Below are 24,347 nucleotides of genomic sequence, written 5' to 3'. Positions count from 1 at the left end.
ATAGGTTAGATTAGGTAGGTGCCCCCCAGTATAGGTTAGATAGGTAGCTGCCCCCAGTATAGGTTAGATAGGTAGCTGCCCCCAGTATAGGTTAGATAGGTAGCTGCCCCCCAGTATAGGTTAGATTGGTAGCTGCCCCCCAGAATAGGTTAGATTAGGTAGGTGCCCCCAGTATAGGTTAGATTGGTAGCTGCCCCCCAGTATAGGTTAGATAGGTAGCTGCCCCCACTATAGGTTAGATAGGTAGCTGCCCCCACTATAGGTTAGATAGGTAGCTGCCCCCCCCCAGTATAGGTTAGATTGGTAGCTGCCCCCCAGTATAGGTTAGATTGGTAGCTTCCCCCAGTATAGGTTAGATTAGGTAGGTGCCCCCGTATAGGTTAGATAGGTAGCTGCCCCCCAGTATAGGTTAGATTGGTAGCTTCCCCCAGTATATGTTAGATTAGGTAGGTGCCCCCGTATAGGTTAGATAGGTAGCTGCCTCCCCAGTATAGGTTAGATTGGTAGCTGCCCCCCAGTATAGGTTAGATAGGTAGCTTCCCCCAGAATAGGTTAGATTGGTAGGTGCCCCCGTATAGGTTAGATAGGTAGCTGCCCCCCAATATAGGTTAGATTGGTAGCTGCCCTCCAGTATAGGTTAGATTGGTAGCTGCCCCCCAGTATAGGTTAGATAGGTAGCTGCCCCCAGTATAGGTTAGATAAAGTAGGTGCACCCCAGTATAGGTTAGATTAGGTAGGTGCCCCCCATTATAGGTTGGATTAGGTGGGTTCCCCCCAGTATAGGTTAGATTAGGTAGGTGCCCCCGTATAGGTTAGATAGGTAGCTGCCCCCCAGTATAGGTTAGATTGGTAGCTTCCCCCAGTATAGGTTAGATTAGGTAGGTGCCCCCATATAGGTTAGATAGGTAGCTGCCTCCCCAGTATAGGTTAGATTGGTAGCTGCCCCCCAGTATAGGTTAGATAGGTAGCTTCCCCCAGTATAGGTTAGATTGGTAGGTGCCCCCGTATTGGTTAGATAGGTAGCTGCCCCCCAATATAGGTTAGATTGGTAGCTGCCCCCCAGTATAGGTTAGATTGGTAGCTGCCCCCCAGTATAGGTTAGATAGGTAGCTGCCCCAGTATAGGTTAGATAAAGTAGGTGCACCCCAGTATAGGTTAGATTAGGTAGGTGCCCCCCATTATAGGTTGGATTAGGTGGGTTCCCCCCAGTATAGGTTAGATTAGGTAGGTGCCCCCGTATAGGTTAGATAGGTAGCTGCCCCCCCCCCCAGTATAGGTTAGATTGGTAGCTGCCCCCCAGTATAGGTTAGATAGGTAGCTGCCCCTCCAGTATAGGTTAGGTAGGTAGGTTCCTCCAGTATAGGTTAGATAGGTCGGTGCCCCCCCCCCCATAATGGAGTCAGCCGCGGGGAGGGCAGCCTGACCTCTCCCTCCCTTCCTCTCCCCGGGCCGCCCTCGGTGCTTACCCCTCTGACTGCAGAGTTAGTGCAGGAAAGCGCTGTAAATAGTAACTCACCTCCCTGGTTCCAATCGCCGATCACTCACTCGCTGCCAGTTTCCTCCTCCTCTTGCATAGACGCTGATACACACGCTGCTTCTTGCTAAACAGGAAGCAGCGTGTGTATCAGCGTCTATGCAGAGAGGAGACCAGCGGAGAGTGAGCGGCGATTGGAACAGGGGAGGTGAGTGACTATTTACAGCGCTTCCCTGCGCTAACTCTGCAGTCGGAGGGGGGAGCACGGAGGACGGCCCAGGGAGAGGAAGAGAGGGAGAGGGCAGGCTGCCCTCGCCCTCCCCGCAGTTGACTCCCCCCTCCATTACTGCGCCCCCGCTCTGTCAGCGCTCAGGGCAGCCAGGGTCACCCCACCTGGTGCGGGTCGCACCCCCTCACAACGCTTGTGTTTTTTAGTTAGCTAGCTTGTGTTATTTTTTTTATATCAGTCAGTGACAGTCAGATTCTGTGCTGCAGCAGCTGCGTGTGTGCGCAGGCCAGGCCTGCTGCTGGCCTGCTATTAGCCTTAGCTACAGTATAGGTTAGGGAATAGGATTACTGTGTTATTGTGTAGTTAGTACAACTAGTTAGTTGTTAGAGTAGTACTATGTTAGTTTACTACAGATTACTTCAGTGCTGCTGTGGTGAGTCAGTGTGACAGATAGACAGTTAGTTAGTGTACACTGTCTTCTACTCTGCTGTCTGTCACTCCGTTAGGTGAAGTACTATTACTGTGCTACTATCCACCACTGATTCCAAGTAGAGTACCCCGATTATAATAAAGTAGTACAGGTGACATTCATCACAAGTTGTACTATGTCTGCTGGCTTTGGCACCCGTGGGAGGGGCAGCAAGGCCAAGAGGAGAGGGAGCAGCATTGCCGCCACCGTCAGCAGTTCTGCCGCATCACTGTCCATTCCGCCGCTAGCCACTGGCCGTACTCCTGCTGCTGTCTCAGCCTGTGTTTCATACCGCCAGGGTCCACACAGAACTATATCTTCTGCTGCCAGTCTGCCACTGCCACCAGCTATTACGCCACTACAATAGCTGCATCTACCTCCTCCTCCTGCTGCTGCTGTCTGTGTTACCCACTGCCAGGGTCCACACAGAACTATCTTCTGCAGCCAGTCTGCCACTGCCACCAGCTATTATGCCACTGCATCTACCTACTCCTCCTGCTGTGTCAGTCTGTGTTACCCACTGTCAGGGTCCACACAGAACAAATCTTCTGCTGCCAGTCTACCACCAGCTATTAAGCCACTACAATAGCTGTATTTTGTTGAAAAAAAAAACTTTAATTTTTTTGAGATGTCTGGGCTAAAAACTGTGATGTCCCAGTTGTGTATTGGACACAATGTGGGCTTCACGGCCACTGTCTGGAACCTCCTGATGTTAATTTACAGCCATTTTTTATTTTTTTTTGTTTATTATTATACCTCCCCACATAAACAATTTCTGTTTTTCTTAAAAAAAACATGAATTTACTATAAAAGACATTTTGGAAGCAATTTAAAGGCTACTTCCGGTTTTCAGTTCGGATTCCGGATTTACCCAGATAATGGGTTCGGATATCCGGATCGACTCGGATAGCTAAACGGTTCAAATTCGGATATCTGATCTTATCCGGATTTCTGGCTATCCGGATCCGGATCAACTCGGATATCAAAAAGAGGTATCCGAGCACCACTGAATTCCTTTTTTGCCTCACAAGTGCCATGGTAGTTCCACACAGTAAAGCCGATATTCAGTAACACTGTAAGTATGCAGCTTCTAATACAAAGCTGCATCTATTAGAACCTAGGTTCTCAACACTTGGTACGCATACCCCAGGGGGTACTTCTGATGGTTCCAGGGGGTACTCGGGCTTGAGAAACTTAACCAAGAATAACAAATTTAGAGTTTTAGAAAATTATAAATCTTAGTTTAACAACACCAAATTAGTATTTTAGCTAATTACAAGCAATAGTAAATGCTTGGAAATGATCATGTACTATGAATCAATATATATTTGTAAAGGGGTACTTGTGATAATGTTTACTATACTAGAGGGTAGTTGGTGAGTTCAGTATTAGAACATGCATTAACCACTATGGTAGATTTTTTTTTTTAAGATTGGATCAAAGCAAACTGTTATCTACATATATATATTAACTGATTGTTTCCGCTCTAATGTTGCCTGAAAAGATGCAAAACAGAATTTTAAAAAAGTCTTACCTGCGACGGTTAACGTGTTTGGAACAAGAGTGAAATTGACTTGCACTCTAGATCCTATGAGGCTGTTCAGAGCTATGTTTGGATCCAGTAAATTGTTGGAGTTTATAATGAAATATGCAGTGGCGGAAGTCCAGCTTGCGTTATTTCTGAAATAGTATAGATAGATTAGATTATGCCTTCTTAATCAGGTTGACACTTATTGTCTCATTTACATTTTAAATGTGTCCAGTCATAAAACTAGCCAAACATATCTTCCCCAGGCGGAGCAGCCTTTTCTATAGAAGCGCTAAACTCGATCGCTAAAAAATCACCAAGTGTGAATGGCGATTTTTTGGCGTTAATCATCAAAAATCACCTGAGAAAAACGCTAGCAAAAGTGCTAGCGTTTTGCGTTCTGCAAGTGTGAATGGGCCCTAAAGAAACTGTAAAGTGAGAGAGATGTGAAGGCTGCCTTTTCCTTTTAAAGGGAATGTGAAGTGAGAGGAATATGTAGGCTGACATATTTATTTCCTTATAAACAATGCACATTGCCTGGCTATCCTGCTGATCCTCTGCCTCAAATACTTTAACCATAGACCATGAACAACCATGCTGATCAGGTGAGCTGACTGAAGTCGTATTAGATTAGCCACATGCTTGTTTCAGGTGTGTGTGACACAAAGACTTCTGATGCCAGAAAGATCAGCAGGACTGCCAGGCAACCAGTAGTGATTAAAAGGTAAGAAATATTGCAGCCTTAATATCCCTCTCCGGGAACTTCAGGTTATCTTTAAATGATTCCAATTTCCTGGCTGTCTTTCTAATCCAGTTACCTTTAGTCACAGCCCCAGAACCAGTATGAACATCAGGGGCTTGATTCACAAGAGTGCTGTTAGCACGGGTGTTTTCGGGCAAATTTTTGCATTTGTGCGCGATCGTGAATGTTCACGGGCAATTAAACGTTTTCATGCACAAACGCAAATTTTCATGCGAAAACGTGTAATTGTGCGCGAAAATTCGCGATTGCGATCAAACGCAAAAACGGCTGTGCTAACAGTTAGCCCTCTTTTGTGAATCAAGCCCTAGGTATTCTTATTAAAATCTGGCTTTATTAGCCACATGCTTTTTCAGGTATATGGTTCAGACACTTCTGCAGCCAAAATGATCAGCAAGACTTCCACGGAATTGGCATCCTTTAAAATGAAATGAATGTGGTAGCCCTTATATCCCGCTCACCACAGTTTCCCTTCAAAGTATGGCTGTTCATAGTGCCTGAGGAATGACTGTGATTGGCCAAAGATCTTTTCACTGGTGCTTTCATGGCAGCATACTATGGGGGTTCTGGGCCCTGCCCCCTAACCCCATTGGACACCATATCTGTAAGAGTCTTGAACATGCAGACCCCACCATTCTTTTATCTTTGTCCTCGCCTTTCCTTGGATGCTATATTCTTTCCCTTATAAGTCCCTTATATACCCTCAGGGTTTATCCCTGTCCCTGGGGAAGTCTCTGTTAAGGTCTAAATGATCTTCTATGAGATCCCGGTCTACTGGTTCCCGTAGTGTTTGTGTGCTAAATGCATACTGGCACATTGGCTGCACTTACTTAATTTCTCTCCTGCTTGCTTTTTTGCTTTCGGGCAGCAGCATCTGCGTCTATGGCTGTGGTCTAGCAGCAAATGAAGTACCACTGACTGATATATTTTCCCTGAAGTCGGTGAGCACAGCGAGCGGCGGCATGGTGGTTTGTTGTAGACATTGCACGCGCATCTCTCGTACTATTTTATTGTATTTACTGTCTCCTCCTTCCTTCCCTCTTGCCAGTGCTCCTGGCGGCCATTTTGACTGTGGGCAGCTCGTTCTGAGCATGCTCACAGTCATTCAGAGCTAAAAGGTGCTTTCCCTGAAGCTCCGCAGTCAGCTGTGTTCTGCTGGCTGTACTGCTGCTGTCTCTGCCTTAAAGAGACACTGAAGCGAGACTAAATCTCGCTTCAGCTCTCATATATAGCAGGGGCATGTGTGCCCCTGCTAAAACGCCGCTATCCCGCGGCTGAACGAGGGTCCCTGACCCCCCAACCCACCCCCGCAAACCTTGGTCGCAGACTTGGTCGCTGATTTCTCTTCCTGGAGGCAAGGGCTAACGGCTGTAGCCCTGCCTCCCAGCGCGTCTATCAGACGCGCATCGCCGCCTCTCCCCCGCCCCTCTCAGTGAAGGAAGACTGAGAGGGGCGGGGGAGAGGCGGAGATACGCACTGACAGACGCGCGTGGGGCAGGGCTGTGGCGGTTAGCCCTGCCCCAATGCGGAAGCGCTCCCCCGCATTACGGAGGGGATTTGGTGGGACATGGACCCCCATTAAGCCGCGGGATAGCGGCGTTTTAGCAGGGGCACACGTGCCCCTGCTATATATGAGGTCTGAAGCGAGATCTATTCTCGCTTCAGACTCTCTTTAAAGAGAAACATACCTGTTATTTCTATTAGGTATGTTTTGTTTTGTTTTTTTAAAGATGAGGTTTATTGAAGTACATAGCAAATAGGATAACTATTAGGTATGTTTATGGGTTTCTTCTTTTTCTTCTCTTTTATTTATTTATTTCATTCATTCTAATTTCTTTTTTCTAATCATTTTTTATTTTTTCAATTCCTCTCTTTTTATGCAGCCTTTCTCATTATAATGGGACACAATAAAGACCAGTTGGAAGCTCGCAGGTAGGGGTGTGTGAGCAGAAGTTAAAAAAAAAAGAAGGGAAAAAAAGGAGGGTCTTGGCTTATGAATACTAATTCGTATTCTTTTTTAGCCCTTCTAGACCTAAATATCCAGAAGCACGTTGCTCAAAAGAGAAATCAAGACCTACATACTCCACATCAAGGAGAAGTCGTAGTTCTTCTCGAAGACGTTCTTCACCTCAAAGAAATTTTAGAAGATCTCCTTCTAGAAGATCGTCTTACAGGTCAAGAACTAGGTTCAAGGCGACGCTCTCCTATGCCTACATCGGTGACAAAACCAAAAAAAAATCGGATTGCTGGATATGTGGGAGAAAGGCTCTTCCAGGAAAAATAGTATCCAAAAAGTGTTTTGAAGAGAACCAAGTAAATAAATCAGAGAATTCTTCCAGAGTATTGGAGCTTATTAAACAAGCCGTCAGAGAGGAGATTGCCTCACAAATGCCATCTACATCTTCACAACCACCCCAAGGTGCATCCGTCATTCAAACAGATCAAGCCGAAGATTCAGATACCGGAATTGAAGCACCATCTAACTTTCAGTTTACCTTAGTAGAACTTTTAGTCACTGCCATTAACCACCCTGGCGTTCTGATTAAATCGCCAGGGTGGCTGCGGGAGGGTTTTTTTTAAATAAAAAAAAAACTATTTCATGCAGCCAACTGAAAGTTGGCTGCATGAAAGCCCACTAGAGGGCGCTCCGGAGGCGATCTTCCGATCGCCTCCGGCGCCCAGAATAAACAAGGAAGGCCGCAATGAGCGGCCTTCCTTGTTTCGCTTATATCGTCGCCATAGCGACGAGCGGAGTGACGTCATCGACGTCAGCCGACGTCCTGACGTCAGCCGCCTCCGATCCAGCCCTTAGCGCTGGCCGGAACTTTTTGTTCCGGCTACGCTGGGCTCAGGCGGCTAGGGGGGCCCTCTTTCGCCGCTGCTCGCGGCGAATCGCCGCAGAGCGGCGGCGATCAGGCAGCACACGCGGCTGGCAAAGTGCCGGCTGCGTGTGCTGCTTTTTATTTCATCAAAATCGGCCCAGCAGGGCCTGAGCGGCAGCCGCTGGCGGTGTTGGACGAGCTGAGCTCGTCCAGACCGCTCAGCTGGTTAAAGAAGCCCTTCCATGGGAAGATGTTGATGATTCAACATTGGGAGTAGGAAAATATTTTCCGCACTTATCAAAAATAGGACCAACCTTTCCACTAATTAAGGAAATCAAAGGTACCATTCTTGAGGAATGGAAAAAAAAGGGAGAACAAACTTTCCCTGGTAAATAGATGGGCAAAATTGTATCCTTTGAAAGATTCAGACGCAGACTTTTTACAAACAGCACCATTAGTGGACGCGTCAGTGGCAAACCTGGCAAAACATGTCACATTTCCTATGGAAGATTCTGCCTGTTTCAAAGATACCTTAGATCGAAAGATGGAGAATGAGTTAAAGAAAAATTATTTAGCTGCTGGCGGAGCTTGCAAGTCTGCTATAGCTTTAACTTCATTGTCAAGGGCTATGAAGATTTGGACAAATAACATTGGAAGAAGCAGTTCGATCAGGTACAGACGTAGATCAAATCATCTTGGCTTTGGAAGATCTCAAAATTTCTTCAGACTTTGGCCTCGATTCATAAACAGCAGTGCGATAACAAAAATCTTGTCGGGAAAATACCGCACTCGGTATTTTCCCGGTCTGTGTGCTAATTCATAAAGATTTCCCCAGCTGCCCTTGGAGGTCGGTAAATTACCGCAGCCCATTGAGCGGTAGAGTAGAGCAGTGTCCCGATTCCCTCTTTGCTCTGCAGAAATGAATCACAGAGACGGCTCTCTCTGGCTCTCCCACTGATGACTCAGACAGATGAGTCACACAGTCTTTCCCTGCCTGCAGAAATTACTCACACAGCCGGCTCTTACCACTGATGACTCAGGCAGATGAGTCACACAGTCTTTCCTTGCCTGCTGAAATGATTCACACAGAGGGCTTTCTGGCTCTCTCCACAGATGAATCAAACAGACTTTCGGATCTCTGCACTTTGCATTAATCAGAGCTGTCAGAGGTGTCGGTAACTTGTTAAGACCTCACCAGAGGTGTCGGTAACTACCGCCAGGCTTACCGCATGTTGAAGGCTTTATGAATTGACATTTGCTGACAATTTACTGACATGTGTTGTCGGTAACTGCAGCCAAGTCGGTAATTTAGCTCCCTGGTCGGTAATGTCAGCTTTTCATGCGGTAACAGCCTTTATGAATTGACATTTTGCTAAGTGGTCGGTAAAGTCTGCTGTTTTCAGCATTACCGCATGAGGTAATGCTTTATGAATCGAGGCCTTTGTTGGGGAAGCTGCTATAGATGGTGTAAGGGCATCCTCCAGAGCAGGGGTCTAGTCCTGGGAAAAGAGGTGAGTGGACTCACCTGGAAAACCCCTGCGTCGCGCGGGGAGCCAACAAATGGGCGTGGTCAAGCATAATGTGGGGGTGGTCATGGGTGGGGCAAATATACATGACCTTAGCAGTGATGTGAAAGGTCTGCCGGGGAAGTTTGAGCTCTGCCGTAGTGTATCCCCCAAAAATAGATGTAATCTGACAGCATTTCACCAAAAGACACATAATCTGGTAAAAGTTCCTCCAAAATACAGATAATATGGCAGTGGTTCCCCCAAAATAGACAATGTGGCAGCAGCAGTTCCCCCAACATACACATAATTTGGAAGCAGTTCCCCAAAATACACGAAACCTGGCAGCGGATCATATATTATATATACATATAATCTGGCAGCAGTGGTCCCCCAAACATACACAATCTGGCAGCAGTTCCCCAAAATATGCGTAATCTGGCAGCAGCCGTTCCCCTAACATACACATAATCTGGCAGCTGTTCCCCACAATACATAACAGCGGTTCCACAAAAATGCAGATAACGTGACAGCAGTTCCCCAAAATTGGTACCCCCAGCATAGGTAGCCAGGTCTATAGGTGTCCCCAGTATAAGTAGCCATGAGTATAGTAGTCCCCAGTATATGTAGCCAGAGGCATATGTGCCTAGTATATGTAGCCAGGGGTATATGTCCCCAGTATATGTAGCCAGGGGTTTATGTGCCCAGTATATGCAGCAAGGTGTATATGTGCCCAGTAGTGTTGGGCGAACATCTAGATGTTCGGGTTCGGGCCGAACAGGCCGAACATGGCCGCGATGTTCGGGTGTTCGACCCGAACTCCGAACATAATGGAAGTCAATGGGGACCCGAACTTTTGTGGTTTGTAAAGCCTCCTTACATGCTACATACCCCAAATTTGCAGGGTATGTGCACCTTGGGAGTGGGTACAAGAGGAAAAAAAAATTAGCAAAAAGAGCTTATAGTTTTTGAGAAAATCGATTTTAAAGTTTCAAAGGGAAAACTGTCTTTTAAATGCGGGAAATGTCTGTTTTCTTTGCACAGGTAACATGTTTTTTGTCGGCATGCAGTCATAAATGTAATACATATAAGAGGTTCCAGGAAAAGGGACCGGTAACGCTAACCCAGCAGCAGCACACGTGATGGAACAGGAGGAGGGTGGCGCAGGAGGAGAAGAAGGCCACGCTTTGTGAGACACAACAACCCCGGCCTTGCATGAGGGCAAGAAGCGTGCGGATAGCAGGCTTTGTACCGCCATGCAGTCATAAATGTAATAAAGATAAGTGGTTCAATAAACAGGGACCACGCGGCAACGCTAACCCAGCAGCAGCAGACGTGATGGAACAGGAGGAGGCGCAGGAGGAGAAGGCCACGCTTTGTGAGACACAACAACCCAGGCCTTGCATGAGGGCAAGAAGCGTGCGGATAGCATGCTTTGTACCGCCATGCAGTCATAAATGTAATAAAGATAAGTGGTTCAATAAACAGGGACCACGCGGCAACGCTAACCCAGCAGCAGCAGACGTGATGGAACAGGAGCAGGCGCAGGAGGAGAAGGCCACGCTTTGTGAGACACAACAACCCAGGCCTTGCATGAGGGCAAGAAGCGTGCGGATAGCAGGCTTTGTACCGCCATGCAGTCATAAATGTAATAAAGATAAGTGGTTCAATAAACAGGGACCACGCGGCAACGCTAACCCAGCAGCAGCAGACGTGATGGAACAGGAGCAGGCGCAGGAGGAGAAGGCCACGCTTTGTGAGACACAACAACCCAGGCCTTGCATGAGGGCAAGAAGCGTGCGGATAGCAGGCTTTGTACCGCCATGCAGTCATAAATGTAATAAAGATAAGTGGTTCAATAAACAGGGACCACGCGGCAACGCTAACCCAGCAGCAGCAGACGTGATGGAACAGGAGCAGGCGCAGGAGGAGAAGGCCACGCTTTGTGAGACACAACAACCCAGGCCTTGCATGAGGGCAAGAAGCGTGCGGATAGCAGGCTTTGTACCGCCATGCAGTCATAAATGTAATAAAGATAAGTGGTTCAATAAACAGGGACCACGCGGCAACGCTAACCCAGCAGCAGCAGACGTGATGGAACAGGAGCAGGCGCAGGAGGAGAAGGCCACGCTTTGTGAGACACAACAACCCAGGCCTTGCATGAGGGCAAGAAGCGTGCGGATAGCAGGCTTTGTACCGCCATGCAGTCATAAATGTAATAAAGATAAGTGGTTCAATAAACAGGGACCACGCGGCAACGCTAACCCAGCAGCAGCAGACGTGATGGAACAGGAGCAGGCGCAGGAGGAGAAGGCCACGCTTTGTGAGACACAACAACCCAGGCCTTGCATGTGGACAAAAAGCGTGCGGATATAGCAGCAATGCTTTTTGCCGCCATGCAGTCATAAATGTAATACAGATGAGAGGTTCAATAAACAGGGCCCGGAAACGCAACACCATCCCAGATGTTCATTGGTCATGTTACTTGGTTGGGGTCCTGGAGTGTTGCGTAGTCATTTCCAATCCAGGATTGATTCATTTTAATTTGAGTCAGACGGTCTGCATTTTCTGTAGAGAGGCGGATACGCCGATCTGTGACGATGCCTCCGGCAGCACTGAAACAGCGTTCCGACATAACGCTGGCTGCCGGGCAAGCCAGCACCTCTATTGCGTACATTGCCAGTTCGTGCCAGGTGTCTAGCTTCGATACCCAATAGTTGAAGGGTGCAGATGGATGGTTCGACACAGCTACGCCATCTGACATGTAGTCCTTGACCATCTTCTCCAGGCGATCGGTGTTGGAGGTGGATCTGCACGCTTGCTGTTCAGTGGGCTGCGGCTGCATGGGTGTCAGAAAATTTTCCCACTCCAAGGACACTGCCGATACCATTCCCTTTTGGGTACTAGCTGCGGCTTGCGTTGTTTGCTGCCCTCCTGGTCGTCCTGGGTTTGCGGAAGTCAGTCTGTCTGCGTACAACTGGCTAGAGGAGGGGGAGGATGTCAATCTCCTCTCTAAAGTCTCCACAAGGGCCTGCTGGTATTCTTCCATTTTGACCTGTCTGACTCTTTCTTCAAGCAGTTTTGGAACATTGTGTTTGTACCGTGGATCCAGAAGGGTATAAACCCAGTAATTGGTGTTGTCCAGAATGCGCACAATGCGTGGGTCACGTTCAATGCAGTCTAGCATGAATTGAGCCATGTGTGCCAGAGTCCTACCAGAATCCTCATCATCCTCTTGTGAGCGTTGTGATAGTTGTTGTGATGCATCATAGTCGTCACCTTCCTCCTGGTCTGCTTCTGCTGACCATTCGCGTTGAATTGTGGAAGTCCAACGTGCACCGCTCTGGCCCTCGTCAGTGGTGGCATGAAATTCCTGCTCCAACTCCAGCTGTTCCTCCTCCTCTTCTTCGTCATAGCTGCTGGGGCCAGCGTTCCCTGAGGCGGATGGCCTGATGTTGGTACCATCACGCTGATCGTTTTCTCCTTCAGATTCCCCCAGTTGCATCATGACAGCTGTTTCCTTGATTTTTAACATCGACCTCTTCAGTAAACACAGCAGTGGTATGGTAATGCTGACTGAAGAGTTGTCACTGCTCACAAGCAACGTGGATTGCTCAAAATTTTGGAGGACTTGGCAGAGGTCCAACATGTTGGCCCAATCGGATCCACAGAAGCTTGGCAGCTGGCCGGATGCGCCTCGGTACTGCGCCGTCATGTACTGGACCACTGCACTCTTCTGCTCGCAAAAGCGGGCTAGCATGTGCAGCGTAGAATTCCAGCGCGTAGGGACATCACACAGCAAGCGATGGTGGGGGAGATTGAAGCGCTCCTGCATCTTGGCGAGTGCCCCCGAAGCAGTACTGGAATTTCTACAATGTTTGGACACTCGACGCACCTTCAACAGCAGATCGGGCACGCCTGGGTATGTCCTCAGGAACCGCTGAACTACTAGGTTCATCACGTGCGCCAGGCAAGGGATGTGTGTCAGCTTAGCCAACCTTAAAGCGCGAATGAGATTACTCCCATTATCACACACAACCATGCCCGGTTTCAGGTCCAGCGGTGCCAGCCACAAATCCGTCTGTTCCTTTATTCCCCTCCAAATTTCCTCCCCTGTGTGCTGCTTATCCCCAAGGCAGATTAGCTTCAGCAACGCTTGCTGACGCATGCCAACAGCTGTGCTGCACTGCTTCCACGATCCTACTGCTGCTGGGTTAGCGTTTCCGGATGAGGTACAGCTTTGAGATGCGTTGGAGGAGAAGGAGTCAGAGAGGTAGGTGCTGCTGTTATCCAGTGGGAGGGACGGCGGTGCAGCTGTTTGTGGCGTGGGCAACACCCGTGCCGTAGCAGGTGAGGAATCGCTGCCAGGCTCCACAAGGTTCACCCAGTGCGCGGTAAGGGAGATGTATCGACCCTGGCCGAACGCACTCGTCCAGGTGTCAGTGGTGAGGTGAACCTTGCAGGCAACGGCATTCTTCAAGCTTCGGGTTATTTTGCTGACCACGTGCTCATGCAACTCAGGCACTGCAGAGCGTGCAAAGTGGTAGCGGCTGGGAACCACGTAACGTGGGATGGCCACTGACATCATGCCCTTGAAGCTGTTTGTCTCCACCAATCGATATGGCAGCATTTCGCAGGCCAGAAGCTTGGCTATGCTGGCTGTTACTGCCACGGCCCGGGGGTCATTTGCTGGCAATTTCCTCTTGCGCTCAAACATCTCCGACACAGACAACTGAACCGTAGCGCTGCACACGGAAGGGCTGTTGGTTGTTGTGTTTGATGAACACTGGGAGACCTCAAGAGCACTACTCCGGAAAGTGACAGTGTCAGCGTCGTCTGATGTTTGTGAATGTTGTGAACCACGCAATGGCTGGGCTACTGCTGCTGCTGAGGCGGGTCTGGTGAACCCAAGGGAGGCAGTGTTGTTTCTGGTACCCTGTCCTGACGCGTTTGCCCAAAGAGTGGGATGTTTGGATAGCATGTGACGGCTCATGCTGGTGGTGGAGAGGTTGTTAATATTTTTCCCCCTGCTCAGGCGGGTCTTGCACACCTTGCAAATCGCCATGGTAACATCCTCAGTGCAGTCTTCAAAGAAAGCCCAGACTTTGGAGCACCTGCCTCCTTGCTGGCGATTTCTGTTTGCTCCTCTTTTGCCTCTCACTTGAACTTCCACGCTTGTGGTGCCTGAAATTGCGCGCCGCCTACCTTGTGGCACAAGGCGAACTCGTGCAGCAGTGTGTTCTTCAACAGACTCATCTGTGCTGCTGCTACGACGGCGATGTTCTCGTTCACAAACAAAATCTGGGTCTCTGTCCACATTGTCCATACCCTCCTCTTCCATCTCCTCAAACTCGTCATATGTCATTGTGGGCCACCGCCGTGGAGTAGAGCTCCCCACAACAACCTCTGCGCAGCACACTCCAACGTCGTCTTCCAGATCTTGTCGGCCGACCTCCTGCAATTGCAACCCCTCCTGCCCAAATTGCTCTGGGATTTGGGTTTCCGAGTCCTCTTCGGACTCGCCTCGTATTTCAGTGCGCGGTGCATTTCCCACAGTTAACGGTTGTGAATCCAGGCACAACATTTCTGGCTGTTCCTCCATTGACCTTTGAAAGGTGGAAGTTTGTTGGGCTGGGAATAGCTCCTGCGAATACCCCATTGTGTCCTGAGGTAATTCATCGGACTGGTTATCTGGCAGTTGTGTGCGTGGTGTCGCTGCCGGTTGTGTCAGCTTTGTGCCCACTGGCTCCTTGTAACTGGCTGAGGACTCGGACCTCGTGCGTGATGTGCTGGTGCTGCTTAACCCACTGCTGGACGCTTGAGAGGTCATCCAAGTAATTATCTGGTCCTGTTCTTTTGGATTTGTGAGGGTTGTTGTCCTGGACAACATGGGCGGTATTGAGTGGGTTTTCTTGGGTGCTCCCCTGTGGCCTGTACGTGAACCGTCAGGGGAAACACCTCTTCCCTTGCCCCTCCCTCTTTCACCGGATTTCTTCCTCATTTCACTTATCCTTACAGTACACGCTGACTGGCAGCAGTACAGTGGCAGTACAGAAATGCTATACAGTACCACTATTCCCAGCAGCGACACAGAGCACAATGCTATACAGTGACGGGTGAGCGGTGTACCACTATTCCCAGCAGACACAGAACAGTACACAGAATGCTATATAGTGTGGCTGAACGAGCGGTGTACCACTGTTCCCAGCAGACACAGAACAGTACACAGAATGCTATATAGTGTGGCTGAACGAGCGGTGTACCACTGTTCCCAGCAGACACAGAACAGTACACAGAATGCTATATAGTGTGGCTGAACGAGCGGTGTACTACTGTTCCCAGCAGACACAGAACAGTACACAGAATGCTATATAGTGTGGCTGAACGAGCGGTGTACTACTGTTCCCAGCAGACACAGAACAGTACACAGAATGCTATATAGTGTGGCTGAACGAGCGGTGTACTACTGTTCCCAGCAGACACAGAACAGTACACAGAATGCTATATAGTGTGGCTGAACGAGCGGTGTACTACTGTTCCCAGCAGACACAGAACAGTACACAGAATGCTATATAGTGTGGCTGAACGAGCGGTGTACTACTGTTCCCAGCAGACACAGAACAGTACACAGAATGCTATATAGTGTGGCTGAACGAGCGGTGTACTACTGTTCCCAGCAGACACAGAACAGTACACAGAATGCTATATAGTGTGGCTGAACGAGCGGTGTACTACTGTTCCCAGCAGACACAGAACAGTACACAGAATGCTATATAGTGTGGCTGAACGAGCGGTGTACTACTGTTCCCAGCAGACACAGAACAGTACACAGAATGCTATATAGTGTGGCTGAACGAGCGGTGTACTACTGTTCCCAGCAGCGACACACAATGACTGGGGGGGACCCTGGCTAGCGTGGCTGGAGCGCGAACTACCCTGCCTGCCTACCCAAAGCTAAACCCACAGACAAATGGCGGAGATATGACGTGGTTCGGGTATTTATTTACCCGAACCACGTGACAGTTCGGCCAATCAGAGCGCGTTCGGGTCCGAACCACGTGACCCGTTCGGCCAATCACAGCGCTAGCCGAACGTTCGGGGAACGTTCGGCCATGCGCTCTTAGTTCGGCCATATGGCCGAACGGTTTGGCCGAGCACCGTCAGGTGTTCGGCCGAACTCGAACATCACCCGAACAGGGTGATGTTCTGCAGAACCCGAACAGTGGCGAACACTGTTCGCCCAACACTAGTGCCCAGTATATGTAGCCAGGGGTATATGTGCCAGTATATGTAGTCAGGGTATATGTCCCAGTATATGTAGCCAGGGGTATATGTGCCCAGTATATGTAGCCAGGGGTATGTGTCCCCAGTATATGTAGCCAGGGGGTATATGTCCCCAGTATATGTAGCCAGGGGTATATGTGCCCAGTATATGTAGGCAGGGCTATACGTGCCCAGTATATGTAGCCAGGGGTATATGTGCCCAGTATATGTAGGCAGGGGTAGATGTGCCCAGTATATGTAGCCAGGGGTATATGTGCCCAGTATATGTAGGCAGGGGTAGGCAGGGGTATATGTCCCAGTATATGTAGGCAGGGGTATATGTGCCCAGTATATGTAGGCAGGGGTAGATGTGCCCAGTATATGTAGCCAGGGGTATATGTGCCCAGTATATGTAGGCAGGGGTAGGCAGGGGTATATGTCCCAGTATATGTAGGCAGGGGTATATGTGCCCAGTATATGTAGGCAGGGGTATTTGTGCCCAGTATATGTAGGCAGGGGTATATGTGCCCAGTATATGTAGCCAGGGGTATATGTCCCAGTATATGTAGCCAGAGGTATATGTGCCCCAGTATATGTAGGCAGGTGTATATGTGCCCAATATATGTAGTCAGGGGGTATATGTGCCCAGTATATGTAGGCAGGGGTACATTTGCCCAGTATATGTAGCCAGGGGTATATGTGCCCTGTAATGTAGCCAGGGGTGTGCCAGTATGTCCCAGTATATGTAGCCAGAGGTATATGTGCCCCAGTATATGTAGGCAGGTGTATATGTGCCCAGTATTTGTAGTCAGGGGGTATATGTGCCCAGTATATGTAGTCAGGGGGTATATGTGCCCAGTATATATGTAGTCAGGGGTATATGTCCCCAGAATAGGTAGTCAGGTGTCCCTCCAGCATGAGGGGAGCAGCGCAGTGGAAGGAGAGCTGTGAGACTTACCTCTCCTCGTTCCGGCGCAAGCACTCCACTGCCGCTAGTCTGGTCTAGACCAGAGCAGCAGCACGCAGATTCGGCGTCGGAACAGGGAGAGGTAAGTCCCGCCGGCTGCCGGCTGCCCGCACATTACTTCTGGAGGGGACAGCGATGGATGGAGAGCCCTAAGGTGAGGGAAGGGGGGGGGGGGGGGGATGGCCCCCCTTCTCCACTGCTGCTCACAGCTCTCCTTCCACTGCGCTGCTCCCCTCCACACATGCCAGGGTGGACGGCGTCCACCCTCAGGAAATAGTAAGTGGACGTCGTCCACCCGCGTCCACGCCCCACTCGACCCCTGCTCCAGAGCCATGTTCTCGTCAGTCACAGCTAGAAGAGCCCTATGGCTTAAACCTTGGTATGCAGACCCTTCTTCTAAGCAAAACTGGGTGAAGATTCCCTACAATGGTAAACAAAAAAATTAGACAACGCCATTTTGAAGAAAACTGGTGGTAAATTAGGAGACATCCCACAGCAGGGTAGGAAATACAGGAAGCAAAAGTTTGTTCCAAAACCACAATTTCAGAATAGATTTCTTCGTAATACTCGTTCCTATAAACCGGATAGAGAATACCAAAGGAAGTGGCAAGGAGCTCTGTCTACTTTACCGAAATCTGCTAAGTCAGCTCAAACATCTCGTCAATGTCTGGGAAAATCCTTTTGAGCCCCTGTCCGCCCACACTCCGGTTGGAGCAAGGCTTTTAGCCTTCAATCGAGTGTGGACGGACAGGGTTTCAAATTCATGGGTAATCTCGACCATATCAAAAAGCCATCGCTGGAAATTCAAATCTCAACCTCTAAACATGATCTGCTGTACTTATCTGCCGACTTCAAAGGAAAAGAGACTTTCTTTAATACAGTATATCAAAGAACTAGTTCATCAGGAAGCAGTTTTGGAAGTTTCTCGCTGTTAGAAAGGCAAAGGAGTTTACTCTCCTCTATTTTTGGTGCCAAAAAAGACGGGTGGTTGGAAGCTGGTGATAGATCTCAAGAAATTGAACAAGTTCATCCACTTGGAGAAATTCAAAATGGAGTCGCTTCAGTCAATAATTCTTGCAGTCAAGCTAAACGAATTTATGGTTTCCATAGACCTAAAGGATGCCTACTTCTATATTCCCATACATCCTCAGTTCCAACAATATCTAAGGTTTACCATCCAAGACATCCATCTACAGTTCAGTGCACTCCCCTTCGGTCTTTCCACCTCTCCCAGAACTTTTTCAAAAGTGTTGCAAGCTGTTATAGCTCTACTCAGAGAGGAAGAGATCGAAATCTTGCACTACTTGGACGATATCCTAATTCTTTCCAACTCGAAAAAGGTTGTTACTCACTCATACGAACATGGCGTTGAAGTTGCTGCAGAATTTCGGCTGGATAATAAACTTTCAGAAAAGTCAACTAGTGCCAACCAGGTCGATGGTCTATCTAGGTGCTTGTTTCAATACGATAAACAACACTGTTACTCTTTGAGTTTCCAATATTCCATCTGTACTTAAAGTGAACCTAAAGCCAGTTAAAAAAAATGAGATTAACTCACCTGGGGCTTCCCTCAGCCCCCTGCAGCCGATCGGTGCCCTCGCAGCTCCGGTCCGATGCCTCTGAACCCGCCGGCGAACACTTCCGGTTTGGCCGTCACCGGCCGACAGGCATGGGAACGCGAGTGATTGTTCGCGTTCCCATGCCTGTATATCGCCCCCTATGCTGCTATTGCGACCTCCTTGCCGCAATAGCAGCATAGGGGGCGATATACAGGCTGGGAATGCGAACAATCACTCGCGTTCCCATGCCTGTCGGCCGGTGACGGCGAAACCGGAATTCGTCGCCGGCGGGTCCAGAGGCATCGGAGCGGAGCTGCGAGGGCACCGATCGGCTGCAGGGGGCTGAGGGAAGCCCCAGGTGAGTTAATCTCATTTTTTTAACTGGCTTTAGGTTCACTTTAAGTGGATTCACAAAACCCTTTCTTCAAATCATTTGTTGGCAAGAGAATGTTTACAGCTCTTAGGGACCTTGGCTGCAACCATCCCCATGATCAAGTGGGCTCACTGTCACATGAGAGGGTTTCAACTGCCTTTTCTACAACAGTGGAACAAGGAAGATTTACAACAGAGAATTCTGATTTCTCCATCAATGAAAAGATCTCTACTTTGGTGGTGTCAAGAAGATCATCTCCTGAACGGATTTTAACTTTTGCCGATCCAGTGGATTTATGTAACAACAGATGCCAGCCTCTTCGGTTGGGGAGCTTGGTGTTTAGATCACGTAGTCCAATCTCGTTGGCCACGTCATCCTGTATTGAAGAATTCAAATCTCTTAGAGTTACGTGCAGTTCGCCTAGCTCTGTTAGCATTTGCTCCACTTCTGAAAGGGAAACCAGTCTGTGTCAGATCAGGCAATTCAACATTAGTGGCTTACATACAAAATTAGGGGGTACGCACAGTCGAGTTCTTGCACAGGAAGCTCTTCTACTTCTCTCATGGGCCAAAGTCAATCTACTATACCTTACCTGAAGGCAACTTATATTCCAGGACATTTGAACACGAAAGCAGATTTTCTATCTCGAACAATGATAGACAACAACGAATGGTCTCTAAAACCGCAAGTGTTTCATCACTTAACTCAAGTATTCGGTCTGCCTGTTCTGGATCTCTTCGCTTCAGAAACCAATCACAAGCTTCCCCAATTCTCTCTCGGAATTGGAGTCAGAAGTCCATGGGAGTGGATGCATTAGCTCAGCCTTGGCCTCCCCTGTTTCTTTATGCCTTTCCCCCAATACCGACAATCTTTCGATGTTTACGTAAGGTACTGGTGGAGAAGTCCAAGATACTGGCAATTATCCCTTACTGGCCGAACAGATTGTGATTTCCACTACTTCTTCAACTGGCACAGACAAAACCATTGTTCCTTCAAGTATGCCCGCACCTTCTATCCCAAGGTCAAGTGCTCCATCCGGATCCCCAGAGACTTTGGTTAGCAGCTTGGATATTGAAGGGGAAAGGTTAGCTAGGATGTTCCAAAGCTGTCGTTAATACTTTACTAAAAGCAATCAGATCATCTGTTAATTTCTCCCTCTGATTACAGAAAGGGGAAGGAGGCTTCATCTCTAACCATTTTAGCCTGGATTCGAAAAATTATTTGTGATGCATATAGGTCTAAAGGGCTACTTCCTCCTGGTCACACTTCAGCCCATTCCACAAGAGGCATGGCTTCCTCCTGGGCATCGTTACCTGGAGTTTCTACTGTGGCTATTTGTAAAGCTGCTGGCTGGTCTTCAGCTAATACGTTTATAGAGCATTACAGAATAGATCCTGCCTTACTTACATCTTCTGATGTGGGTCGTTTGGTGATTGCAGTTGCTACTACTGTTTAAATAAATGGTTGCATATCCCTCCCTGTTGTATTATTTTATAGTTAAATCCCATAGTATGCTGCCATGGAAGCACGAGGGAAACAGGAAAATGAATACTTACCTACAGGAAATTTTCCTTTCCTGGTGCAATTCCATGGCAGCATACGATCCCACCCCGTACGGGGAGGACAATAGTTACAAGAATGGTGGAGTCTGTATGTTCAAGAATCTTATAGATATGGTGTAATGAGGTTAGGGGGCAGGGCCCAGAACCCCATAGTATGCTGCCATGGAATTGCACCAGGAAAGGAAAATTTCCTGTAGGTAAGTATTAATTTTCCTGTATCTGCCATACTTGGTTGTTGAGCTGGGAGAGCCTATTATATCAAGAGAAAACCCACTAGTGAGGAATGGAGTAACTCAATGCACTGCTGCATCTCCACACTGCCGTCTGGTGCACATCTGTCTGCAGTTTGAAGATGCCTGTTGGCTTACCATGTGCTAACTCTACAAAATCTAGATAGATGTGTTCTGGCTGAGACTTGAAGCTGGGATTAGCAGGCTGAAATCCAATAACGTATTATAATATGCAATATATATATACCGGTATATAGATCCTAAAGTTGTTGTTTGAATGGCACAAAAGCACAAGAGCATGACTCACAAATGTCTCTGTTTTGCAGAGACAGCATCTTTTTTTAATAGAAAAAGTGAAAATGTTGCTCTTTCCAAATGATGCATTAAATTGCAGCCGAATGACGCTCATTGAATGGGAGATAGGAGGCTGATGCTGGGAATACACGGTTCGTTTTGTAGCTGATTAGATGGTTAGATAGATAATTTCCGACATGTCCGATCTCCCTTTCGATTCTTTTGCCACTCGATTTCTGATAGAAGTGAATGGAAAAAAGATAAGAAAAACGAGAGGAAGATAAGAATCGAGAGCTAAATCGAGAGCTGAAATTGAGTGGCAAAAACAATTGAGAGCAGAAATGCACGGCAGAAACAAATCGTGCATTCCCAGCATTAGCGCACATTTCAAGTGCGCAGTTCAGATGTCCGAGTGAAAGAGCCCTTAAAGAACACTTGAACTGACAGGGGTAATGGAGGCTGACTTCGTTTTCCCTTATAAATAATGCAGATTGCCTAGCCGTCCTGCTTATCCTCTTCTACGTTTAGCCATAGACCCTGAGAAAGCACGCAGATCAAATGTTTCTGACTGAAGCCTGACTGGATTAGCACCATGCTTGCTTTAGGTGTGTGATCCAGATACTACTGCAGCCAATGGGATCAGCAGGATGCCAGGGAAATGGTGTTGGTTAAAAGGAAATAAATATGGCTGCCCCATATCCTCTCAACATTCAGCTATATAGGTAAATGGGACAGGGATTTAGGAAGTCTATATGTGTCATTTAGAATTCAGAACTATAGAAGTATTGGAACTTTGGTGACTCTCTTAAGTCCATCCAAAGTGGTCAACTAGTGGAAATACATTTTCTCAGGCTTTCCCCTTTCATGGCTGTAAAGGATTCTATTGACAACCAATAAGAGGGAATAACTTGCCTCAGTTTGTGTAGCATCTGCTTTGTAGCTAGTATGGTATATGATGTGCACCTAAACTTAATCATATCCATTACAGTATTTACCAAGGCAGATTTAATGTGAGCCTGAGGTGAAAATAAACTGATGAGATAAACAATTGTATTTATGCTGCTACTCCTAAGAATGCCTTTTTTTTAGATATCCCTTGGTTTTATTTTATATTTAAACATCTACAAACTAGATAAGATGTTTGTTGCCTCTGCTCAGTGCCAGCCTATTAATTGTTCCAGAGTTAGAAAAGGTCAATAGTTCATGTATTATCTCCCTCTGCTATCAGAAGTTGTATTCTGCCAGGAAAACTTTTATGGCTGTAATTTCCTTATCAGTGATGTTTACTCTATTCCCAGCAAGCTACCAACAAGTCAGAAGCTGTCACTTCCATGCCTAAAAATTAACTCTTTCAGGCAGCAAAATAAAACAAGTAAAACAGCCTGGTTATTACTATGTTTTGCACTGTACTGTACATTCACATGTTTATCTTATCATGTTCCTATTTATTGTCCAGCGCTGCGTAATATGTTAGTGCTTTATAAATACAATTAATAATAATAATGTTGCCTCGGGTATTCTGGTTGCCATGCATTAAAGGCACAATTTGTTTTGTAAAACAGACAGAAAAAAAAAATCAAACACATTTATGCTTAGGGCTCTTTCACATCAGACAACGCGAGCAGGAGCCGTTCTGCGGTGTGTTGTCGGGTATCTGCGGTGCGACGCAATCAGCGGCGGTAGCTGGTAATTAAACCCGACGGAAAACGCCGGCTGGCGGGTGCGTTGGAGGAAAAACTGCGCCCGGGTGCGTCGGAACCGTAACGCATCGAAACGCAGCGTCAAGTGTGAAAGGTAAAATGAAAGTCTATGGACTTTCATCTTACCTTGGTTAACGCAAACGGCTGCCGTTTGCGTTAACGCACAAAGTCTGGCTTAATGTGAAAGAGCCCTTATACAAAAATAAAGATAGGCGGGGGAATACTTTAGAGAAAAAAATACAATATTCTCAATTTTTTTGTACTTACGTGAAAACGGTTATGGGTGCTGCTGCAACTGTACCATTCAGAACTGTGAGTAAAGTATTTTGTACCTATGAAGAGCAGAGAAGACAAGTATAATAGTGTGTGTGTGTGTGTGTGTGTGTGTGTGTGTGTGTGTGTGTGTGTGTGTGTGTGTGTGTGTGTGTGTGTGTGTGTGTGTGTGTGTGTGTGTGTGTGTGTGTGTGTGTGTGTGTGTGTGTGTGTGTGTGTGTCATAAAGTTTCTTATTGTTGAATAACAAGGCGTATTTAAAATCATTGTAGGCCTGATTTTTCTAACTCCCCTTATTTACAAAGAGATTTACACAGTTACATTATGAGCTGTTTGTTCTGAGACATGCATTAAAGCCGAACCTCAGGATAAATTAAATAAATGTAACCTTTCTATTTATCAGGTACTATCAGGTATTGCAATTAATTTTTTTAAGTTTTTCCTTCCTTGTAGTGTTTTTTAAAAGATTGCTAAAACAGCATTTATAATCTTAAAAAAATAAGATTAATAGATTAATACGATTTTTATTTCACACCACCTGCTGTATTAAAGCGGAATAAAACACAGCATTTATTCTTTGTTCTAAAAGATTACCGTATTTGCAGCATATTATATACTACCACATTTTTTTTTCTAGAACAGCATTCAACTAGTTAAACACAGGACTTACAAGCTCCCTGCGGGTAAAGCTGGACGCATCCGAACTGTGATTATCTTGTGTTTAACATTATCTTGTGTTTACTTAATTGTATCAAGTGAGGAATGTAAACACTTCTCTGACTGTGCAGACACTCCAGAACACAGAGAGGTACTCAGAAATCATTCCTGGTACATTACAATAGAAATACAATAGAAATACACCAGTTATACGTAAATTGCAAAAGCAAATATGATAACTGTATGTGATATAAAAAGTAGGAAAATATGTTTTTAATAAATAATATGTCAGAGTTTTATACCGCTTTAACATTGATAAGCAGCTTCTGGCAGGTATTTAGGCCCCTTTTACACTTGGGGCAGTCCGTCACATTGCACAAAACTGCTGCATCCCATTGCAGAAGTAGTGATAGCCCTAGTTGACTATCACACCGAACGCGCTGCGCTGTGTTGGGATGGCACTGAGGTGGTGCAGCTTGGCCGTGCGATTGTTTACAATCGCACCGCACAAAGTGTAAAAGGAGCCTTAAAAAGAATGCTTTATCCTTTGAACTTACAAGTATCCAAGTAGTAGGGAGGCAGATAGCACAGCTGTAGTCTGGATCGCTGCCCTTGCTGAGGAGGCGGGTAGACCTGGGCAATGGCACCAATGCCAGATACAATATACCAGTAGAAAATGGTCT

General features: G+C 47.2%; 1 protein-coding gene across 1 annotated transcript in view; it reads right to left on the bottom strand.

Annotated features, from left to right (window-relative positions):
- The window catches only part of LOC137562270 (uncharacterized), a 294,902-nt gene that overhangs the window by 163,981 nt on the left and 106,574 nt on the right, over window positions 1-24,347 (bottom strand). Inside the window, exons 8-9 of the mRNA XM_068273603.1 lie at window positions 23,003-23,067; window positions 3,707-3,852 (exon numbers count right to left, since the gene is read on the bottom strand). Of these exons, the coding sequence (XP_068129704.1) occupies window positions 3,707-3,852; window positions 23,003-23,067 (211 nt within the window). The remainder of the gene's footprint in view (window positions 1-3,706; window positions 3,853-23,002; window positions 23,068-24,347) is intronic.

The sequence above is a fragment of the Hyperolius riggenbachi genome, chromosome 3, assembly GCF_040937935.1.
Source record: "Hyperolius riggenbachi isolate aHypRig1 chromosome 3, aHypRig1.pri, whole genome shotgun sequence".
Taxonomy (NCBI): Eukaryota; Metazoa; Chordata; class Amphibia; order Anura; family Hyperoliidae; genus Hyperolius; species Hyperolius riggenbachi.
The sequence above is the reverse complement of the archived record's forward strand: the minus strand, read 5'-3'. Positions and strand labels throughout refer to the sequence as shown.